The sequence below is a fragment of the Rhagoletis pomonella genome, unplaced genomic scaffold (genome assembly GCF_013731165.1).
Source record: "Rhagoletis pomonella isolate Grant_MI unplaced genomic scaffold, Rhpom_1.0 Rhpom_scaffold_00004, whole genome shotgun sequence".
In the NCBI taxonomy this organism is placed as follows: domain Eukaryota; kingdom Metazoa; phylum Arthropoda; class Insecta; order Diptera; family Tephritidae; genus Rhagoletis; species Rhagoletis pomonella.
Genome location: NW_023458558.1, coordinates 45770030 through 45779897, shown reverse-complemented (window position 1 = coordinate 45779897; position 9868 = coordinate 45770030). Strand labels below are relative to the sequence as shown.

Below are 9868 nucleotides of genomic sequence, written 5' to 3'. Positions count from 1 at the left end.
TGGCTGGAATAAGTTTTGAGTTTGCTTGCGTATTTCCAAATATCCTTTGGGGTTGTAATGTGCACACTAACACATGGCTAGCAGAGCTATTAATCGCGTAAGCATATATGTACATACTTATTAGGGCTCCAAAAATTAACCGACTATTCGGTTAACCGATTATTCGATTCGTAACCGTTCGCATGCTTATAAATCGGTTAATGGTATTCGCTGCCCGCCGTCGACTATTCTAATAGTTGCTTTGTGTCGACTATTCGAGTATTGTAGCAAGTCGAATTTCAGTAACCGAATTTTCAATTTTTTTTACAAATGAAAAAATATGCAAATATACATACATACATACATACATGCATATAAGCTTTAACTAGTGTCTCTGAAATGTTTCGCAATAAAATTTCAAAAATTAGCACACATTTAGCCGAATCTTGCCACAATGAAAATTCAAACAATAGACCTAACAAGGCCAAGAAGAAGCGGCTAGAGGGTGATGTAGCCGTCGTTACTTTCGAAAAAATGTGTCTTATAATATGCCCTTTAGCATTGATAACAAAAATTTAGTAATTGAATATGGGATGGAATTTAATTTTATTCCCTCCAGTAAGACTATTTATATAGTTGAACATAAAATAATCGATTAACCGAAAATTACCGGTTAACCAAATAATCTAAAGTAAGCGGTTAATTGAATAGTCGACAGCTTTCGACTAGTCGCATATTGTTAACCGATTAACTGTAGTCGACTTCAGGGACATTCGAATAATTCGACTAATCGATTAACCGAATAACCCGAGCTCGAATACTTATAGATACAAACCGTTACTGTAATTCACAAAGGCCCTAACCAACACTTTTTTCGAAATTGCGTTTCTCACAGATTTTGGTAGGATGTATTAATACACACCATCAATAAAAATTCTAAAGTCCCACCTGTGTCTGATACTCTTTTCATTATGTTTTTGCTTCTCCTGTAAAATTAAAAATTTGTTGGTTAGGGCCGTTGAGAATTAAGGTGACGATACATATGTAGCTCGGGTGCATTCTCGTGCTGCAAATATTTAAAAAATAATAATAATTAATTTCAACTGAGTATTAAGATGTTTACATAAAAGCATTCTTTTTATTTTTCATCTGTTATGGTTAATATCTTTTTTGTTAAAATGTTTCAAATTTGAACTTTATTAAACATTAATCGGCATTCCTTACTTAAGTACAAACTTAATTATATGCTTAAATGTACATACGTTAAATTAAATAAGACAAACACTCATTTATAGTCAGAATCATCATCATCATTATTATCCTCCTCCGGGCTTGACAACGGATTTCTTGAAGTTTTAGGGGCGGCTAATTTATTTAATCTACATTTTTGTCTAAAATGTTTCTTCTTGCCAAATTGAAAACCTCTGCGCAAATCATCTAAGAATAATTTATAAGACCAGCCGGGACGGTCGGTTGCACCTGGAGAAAAACAAAATATAAAAATCGATTATTTTAATTTTCGAACCAAATAATCGTTCTCTACGCTCAAGCTAAAAAAAAAATTAATTAAATGTAATTTAAGATTTTGCGGCCGTGGTTGTAGACAAAGTAAAAGCAGTTTTCTTTTGTCATTATCAAGCTAAAATGCCTTTCTCTTCTAAAATACGTTACAAAAATAAGAATTGGAGTGTGCTTTTAAAATTTTACTTCAATTTTACATATTTCTAGGCACTTCAATACCTAAAAAGCAGGCAAAACTTTAGATATAATTTATTTCTCTTTATATCTAGCTTCATCACCATTTGGACTCTGTTTCGATCTCTTAACTGAAACATGAATTCAATTTATCTAAATACTTTAAAGGTGGATTTTTATCAACCGATTATCACTGCGGGCGGGGCTAATTACACTACAACCACAACAACAACGGGCCAATAACTATCCAATAAACATTGGGCTTGGTTAACAATTCGAAAATTATTGGAAAACTAACATTTTTTTTCAAGTCTCACCTTCGATAACGAATGTGGAATAGGTTAGTATTCGATTCGAGAACTAGGCCATTCTCCAGCAAAACGGAACCTTGGTTATCTAATGAATTTTTCCTTCGTTATGAATTCGAAATCCAGCCCATTATCGAATTGAAATTTTGATGCGAGAGAGTGATTGTATTATATTTATATTCGAAAATGAGCTGGATTTCACTTCCTCTCTTGTTACTATGGTTTTAATTTTCTTTCGAACCCATCTCGAATGTATTTCCAATACACTATAAACGTTGGAAAACTAAGGTTGGGTATGAGTTCGTTCTCAGTTCGATATTCATATTGGATATCGAAGGTAATTTTCGAACGTTCGCCAAAATGTTTATAGGGTACAAACATTTGAAAGTACAACTTAAGTCGAATTGTTTTCAAAACGCGAAATCACTGAGTACATATTAGTTATTTAATGCACATTTTTTACCACAATGCAGAGATCAAATCGCTATTTTGCCACTTTTGACAATTCTCAAGTAAAAGTAAACAACGCATCAGAAACTTTAAATCGGGGTTTCAAAATGCTGGCATTTTTTCATTTAATTTGCTTTTGCTGCAAAGCAACAGCAATTCAGAAACAAGCAAATTCTTTGGCTGTCGGTTTGCTGTGAGATTTCGAAACAACCAGGCAGTTAAAAAGCAATTTGTGAAAGTACAACGACAGCGCAGCGACAGCAAAGCAAAAAAACATTTTATTATCACTTAGCTGTGAAGCATCAAAATGGCAGTAATATCAAGAAACGACCAAAGCTTTACCGATTGTTAGGCAATTCTCTGGCGATTGGTAATTGCCAATTTTGCACCAGATAATTGCCACGCGTACCGCTCTATAGGCTCCAATGACATCGCCATGTTTAATTCGTTGGGCAAAGGAATTGGTACAATTGGAACATTTTCAAGTTAAGACATGCTTTTTGTACTACATCTGACTATTTCGGACTATTTTTGGCTATTTCTGGGAGATAAGGGACGCAACTTATAGTTCTTACATTTTTACTGATCACTACCATCTTAACACAAGTTAAACAACATTTTTTGATAAGCTCATTATTTTTTCTCTAAAATCCCTTAAATGGACAATTAACCAGGAAGCCGTTTTGTTGCTGTTGTAGATGCCAGGATGCCATGAATGGCTGAAGTGTATTTCTTGAAGTTGAACTTCCTATTACACGGAAATCGAGTATACGATGAACTCAGCAATTGGCAGTTAATCATTTCTTTGCACGCAAAACCTTAAGGCGGATTCATCGCTGTTTCTAGGAGAGAAACGCAACACCAACCACATGGAAGCAAAGTTAAGAACTAGAACGATGAATCCGCCTTTATTTAATTTTAGTTCTCGCTCGATAATAGGGAGTTTTTTTTGTTATACATAAAAATTCTTTGTTAATTTTTACTTACTGTATAGCACACTCATTAGCTTTGGATACAATAACATGCGCTTTTTACCATGTGTACCTTCAAGATTATAGTTCAAAATTATATCTTCTGATAGAACATATACTAATCTTTGTTTGAGACCAATAGGCATCAATAGAGGTTTGAGAAACCGTGTCTGAAATGGGATAATAAAATATATGTACATACATATATGTGACCTGGTCTACGAAAAGGGAGCTTACGTGCGAAAAAAGTTTTCTGTGAAAAAGCTGTTAAAAGTGAAAATCATCTCATCTTCCATCCGAATCAACCAAAAAGTGAAAATTGATTTTTTTGACACCTAAGCCCCCTTTCCGTAGAGCAGGTCACATATGGAAAATGTAAAATTAAAAAAAAGAAGAATATAATGGAAATTTGAGAAATAGGCTGCGTGTTCCAAAACTTACATATTTTCGTAATAACTAATATCACTGGGTTATATGATGAACAACCCATTTTGGTTGGTTCATATAAGACTACTGACGTTACACATCGCTCGTTTACCTCAATAGTGTCATAATCCAAAAATGCAAATATTGAGTTAATTATGTAGAAATCTTCTATGCTGTGTAAAAATTTCATATCTGTATTGACTACCAGTATCTCACTAGAAAAAATATGTATTCATTTTTTTATGGGTACATAAATTAAAAACTTTAAAGCCATTTTTCTCGAGTTTTGCTTTTTTAAGTTATGACACTATCCGCTCATAATATGTCCATGAAGTGGATATTTTAAAAATATTATAGAAAAATTTCTGAATAACAGCCAAAGTTGCTAGTCTGAATTTACTTTAATGCTCCATTTTTAGATGAGACTTGATCTGAATATTGGTAGAGTTTTCGGCGTCAAAAATATCATTTTTACACTACTTTATACATTCGAAAGTAAACGCTCTGGCTTTAGTTGTATTCTCTTTTTCACCGAAGATTTAGAAACATTACAAAAATGCAAATTTGAAAAAAGAGTATGTTATTAATCATTAATTTAACGCCTATTATGGCGCAGTATGAAGTTTTCGAGTAGATATATAAAATGCCTTTCTTTAACTTTTAAACTACATATCGCTAATTTACTAAGATCGTCATTACTCAAAAATAAATAAATTGTATGCCCTCTTTCTAGTATTTGTGCGTAGAGGGCAAAGAGAAGGGAACCTTTTTCGGTAATCAAATGATGCAAAATTACTCATTTGATCATGTGTCATATTGCGTAAAAATTTCGTGCTAAGTTCTTGTGTAGTTTTCGCGTTAGAAGATAATATTCATATATTTTTTCTGTATATTTGGAGCAATTTTAAAACTTTACACTCGGCTCCTGAAGAAAAATTATTTTTAACCAGATAACCTCATAACCAGGCAAGCGTGAACAAACACATTGATTTTTGAGTTATGCCACTTTTCACGTACATATGTACATACATATATGAGCGATATGTTCAAGTATTAAAAATTCAATCCTTTCTTCTTGGTATTGCTTACCAAGTTTGGGACTATTATAAATTTTTGGTAATCAATCTCAACATCTTAAGCAGCCATTTTCAAACCTTCCATATTTTAATTTACAAAAGTTTACCATTTCATCTTTTTTCCTTTCGTCCATTCCAATAAAACTTTCGGCATTGTCTAAATCTTCCTGGGTCGCCAGTGGAAATACCGGCCTTATTATATTCCTTTCTTCCTCATCATCTTTTTCTTGTTTCACCACACGTCTAATCATTTGTTGATGTCCTTTCATTAGCTCGTCTATAACTTCATTATTCCGGCCCATTAAATCTTTATAAATTTGAAAAATAATATAAACTACATGTAGAATGTTACTGACAATTAGAGATCCATAGAATTTCTAGTAACGTTGACAAAGTGTGTTATAAATTATGAAGAATCATGGTTATAAATTATATTTGTGAAACTTCGGATTGAAATTATTGAAGCACATCCTTGTTTTCGATTCGTGAAAACTGAATATATGCGCGTTATTTTCTTCAATTTAAGTTATGGGCTGTACTAGAAATTCTATGATTCGTAAATTACTTTTTACATATACAAATTTGCATTTAATTTACCTTTGATTTCTTGTATATCGGCGCGCATCTCCCTTATCTCTTTTGTCAATTCTTGGACTTGCGCTGTTAAATCCATGTTTTCTGAAAACGGATTGTTTATTGTGGAATATCACTTAGAAAATTGAAACGTTGACTAGCAGCAAAAAAGTTTAAGGAATTGATAGTTTTATAAAAGGTAATTTTTAAGTTAAAAAGACCACCGACTTCCAAGCTCATATAAAAATTTAGGAGTACCGTTAACTTCTTCATGAGCGAAAGATCGGAATTAAACCAAATTAGTATGGGACCATCGTTGAGGTACCAGCTTTCCGGTAAAAATAGAAAAGATTTACCGTAACCGGTTCACGTGGTCTAAAGTTATCCGAAAAATAAATAAAAGTTGTATTTAGTAGGTTTGGAATGTGCTGTTGTATAAAAGTGTAAAGTACATAAAAGTATATATTAAATTGTGTCAATAAGGGCGCCAAAGGAAAGTCTGGCCAGATGGAGACGGGTTAGACGAGTTGTCCTATATTGAATGTCATACAAGACGTGTATATGTTTGCATTAGTAGTTCATCCCGTGAGACTAAGAATTATAAATAACACCAGTATTAAAAAACTGATATAGAGTTACACACTAAGCTGCTCAGGCATTGTAACTTTCGGGGTTCACGCCGGAATTTTAAGCTTATAGCCGGATTGAACGCAAAAAACCTTGATATGGTATCTCTCTCTTTGTAAACAAACGGTGCTTCCGCTACACATAAAAATATTGTAAATAGCAATATACCACAACAACCAAAATAACACCAACGATTTATGCTACTCCCGCTTCACCTACCAACTCTAACATACCTGCAACTACGGTAGATACATAAATGGTTGACCATGCAAAACAAAAAGGCAAAGAAAACGAGACCTTCGAGTGTTATAGTTGGCCGAAATAACAATAGCGAATGAGATGCAGTATTAAGTAAAGAATCGGTACACCTCTCTTCATTTAAATCGACTGCCAATACGGAGAGTATAATTGCTTATGTTAGCAACCAAACTTATAACAAACTTATAAAAAAAATAAGCAAAACCAGAAGACTTAGGGGTATCCCCCAGTTTATAAACAAAGGTATTAGATCCCTTCCTATGGCCGACGGACGTTAAAATTCGGCCCTTCCGTTTGTTAGAAAATCAAGGGGGAAAACTAGAAGAATTGAGTCGTTCAAGCGTTTCTCAAAGCTTTAACTTATATTCGATTTATTATCAAAATATAAGCGGTATGCGAACTAAAGTAAATGATTTTAGATTGGCAAGCACATTGCGTGATTACGATTTCTTTGCAATAACCGAAACTTGGTTATATGGAGACATTGCAAGCGCATAATACCTCGATAATTACTACTCGATATACCGTAAAGATGTCCCACAGCTAGTGGTTGCCAACGCACTGGGTGGAGTTATTTTAGCGGTAGGTTTAAATATGCAACGCAAAATTGTAGCATTGCCTATTTCTGACAATATAATTGAGCAAATATGTGCGGAAGTCACTTTTAATAGAAATAAAACTGTTTTCCTTATCCTATCGTATCTTCCAGCTAATTCTAGCTTCTTAATTTACGAGCATCACATAAATAACATTGATTACATAACAAGCGGTATCACTGGAAATATGTAAAATATGTAGCTATTATAATAACGATAATGATAAAACTACTTGATCTTATATTTGCTAGTACTGATCTTAGATCTAACTGTGAATTGAACCTGGCACCGATTTCTCAAAATAGCATTCATCACAATGCTTTAACCATTACATTTGAATTTTACAGTTTTGATAATCTATGTGCCCACTCTTCGCCCTCTCTTTACTTTACAAAAGGTACTTTGATGCAATAAGTAAACTCGGAACTTAGCTCAATTGATTGGAACTACCTAGAATCAATTAGGAATCCGCACTATATCTACAAAATAATTCACGAAAAGTTTTTCTCTATAGTTTCTTCTTTCGTTCCAAGTGGCCCGAAATAGCAAACCACCATGGTTTAACGCTAGGCTATGCAGCCTAAGGAATGAGAAAAATAAAGCTTTTAAAAAATTCCAAAGGACGCACTTATTGAGGCATAGGAAAACATATGAATATCTTCGTAAATAATTGTACACTCTGCATAAGTCTCTTTATAAAAAATGTATTTATAAAAGTGAATGTAATTTAAAATCTAACCCGTCAGCATTTTGGCATTTTATGAATTCGAAAAGAAACCCCAAGGGCTTTGCGACAATGGTGGTATATGATGGTTTTCTCTAATTCAACTCAAGAGTCGTGCGATCTTTTTGCGTTATTATTTCAAAAAGTTTATGATGACCACCCACCTGCTTCAACATACATTGCAGACTCATACATTTCGGATCTAATCAGCTCTTTTTCCATCACCGAGCAATAACTTTCCTGCGGTATTTTTAATTGGCTGCTTAACGAATGTGTTAAAACCGATCGTTATCCTCTTCAATGCCTCTATTGAGTCCGGTAAATTCTTAGATTCTTGGAAGCTATGCTTTATAGAGGCCGTCTTTAAATCTGGCGATAAAAAAAGGTGTATTAAACTATCAGGCAATTGTTAAACAAGACTTATGATGTCATATACTCCGATTTTTCAACGGCCTTTGATAAATTTTACCAAAAACATTCTTTTAGCCAAGCTCCAAAGATTTGGGAATAGTGAAATTCTACTAAAGTTCTTTAAAACTTTTCTATTTGGTAGGAAATTGGTAATACGAATCAGCTCTACAACTGCGACTTCGGGTATTCCGCAACGGACCCATATTGGGCTTTTCTTGCTTTTTATGAAGGAGTCAAGACTTAAGCTTTTGCAGGCGATGTAAAAATCTTTAACCTTATGAAAGACTCCTCGGATTCTCCAAAAACAACAACAAGACTTGAACGCATTAGAAGATTGGTGAAGTATAAATAATCTAAGTCTCAATATTGAAAAATATTGCGTTGTGTCTTTCAAACGAAGTCCCTACGCTAAACTGTTCAATTATTAATTAGGTGGAACTACCTTACAGCGGAAAAATGGGGTAGGTACTCTTTATGAATTTGTACAACGATTTTGGGTTGCTGTGCCCAAACGCGTGAATCGAATCAAAAACCTTTTACACAGGCGGGTGAGGGGTGGCTTTTCATAAAGCGGCGCCCATCCTCTTTTGTTAAGGGGGGTTTGGGGAGCCACGCCCCTCCCCCTCCGCCCCACACCCCTAAATCGTTGTACAAATAGCTAAAGATTTCCCGAAAAATGAGATCAAAGACTTAGGTATAATCTTCGCCCGCAAGTTAACATTCTCCTCACATGTGGATTATGTACCTAGCAAACAAAGCCTATTCTATGTTATGTAGGTTTTATTAAAAGAAACTCGAAAGGATTTCAGAGATCCTCTTACTCTAAAATCTCTTTATGTAGCTTTGGCCAGGAGCATCCTTGAATACGGAGTCATTATCTGGAATCCTTATTATGATTTCCACTCGCGACGGACAGAACCGCTTCGAATCCTGAACTTATTTGTAACTTTTTTTCATAATTCAAGAGATGTGGAGCCAGACTAGGAACATCAAAAAAACTTAACAGTCACTGATATATTTTATAACAGTTCTTCGACGAAAAATCTTATTTGGTTTTTGCAACGATTGATGTGCAATTTTTGATGAAAAGTCAATCCTTTAGCTTTCTATCGATTTGTTTATAATTGAGCCAGCTGGCGTACCATGCAAATGTGCGCATCGAAATGGCAATGAACTGGACACAGCACTTATTCTCTGACAATTTAAACTAGGTTTGAAGATCCGTACATAATAGCTCAACTTTTTACGACAAAAGCACTAGAAAAGGGGGACAACCACTTAAAAACTTAATTTTACGAAATTTAGGAAAATTCCTCGCGCCGGCTCCTGTATATTTGACAGCAACACATACACACTAACAAAAAGTGGTGAATTTTATGACAAGCATTTTAACACTTAGGTGGTGCGCTAAAATCGCGCACTGATAAATGTACAAACCAAGTATACATACAGGAGAACAGTACGTTTACCTATGTATATACATAATCTATTTAGTCAAAATGCTTTTGTTATTCACTTCGTTTACAGTCAAATTTAGCCTTAAGCTGGAACTTCATAAACAAGCGTGCAGACATTTAAAACTAATTTCAAGTATTTTCCAAAAAAGTGGAAGCATTCAAACGAAAAAATTTTTTTTCTTTCATTTTTCAACATAAATAAATAGCAAACTATTGCATTTCTAAAAAATCGCCACGGACAGATCTCTCATTAAAAAAAAAAAGAAACATAAAAGCGGTTCATACTTGGGCTCTAAAAATTGATTTGTCCACAGTCA

General features: G+C 34.1%; 1 protein-coding gene across 7 annotated transcripts in view; it reads right to left on the bottom strand.

Annotated features, from left to right (window-relative positions):
• Nucleotides 1-1089: 1089 nt before the first annotated feature.
• The window catches only part of LOC118737636, a 23363-nt gene continuing 14584 nt past the window's right edge, over nt 1090-9868 (bottom strand). Inside the window, exons 1-6 of one of the 7 annotated variants that reach the window (XM_036468278.1) lie at nt 9237-9457; nt 7848-8052; nt 5503-5583; nt 5013-5212; nt 3420-3573; nt 1090-1458 (exon numbers count right to left, since the gene is read on the bottom strand). In XM_036468278.1, coding sequence (XP_036324171.1) covers nt 1265-1458; nt 3420-3573; nt 5013-5212; nt 5503-5583; nt 7848-7905 — 687 coding nt within the window. In that variant the 5' untranslated portion in view covers nt 7906-8052; nt 9237-9457 and the 3' untranslated portion in view covers nt 1090-1264. Of the gene's footprint in view, nt 1459-3419; nt 3574-5012; nt 5213-5502; nt 5584-7847; nt 8053-8915; nt 9216-9236; nt 9458-9868 lie in introns of those variants that run through there. The other 6 variants (XM_036468276.1, XM_036468275.1, XM_036468274.1 and 3 more) reach the window with 6 other exon arrangements.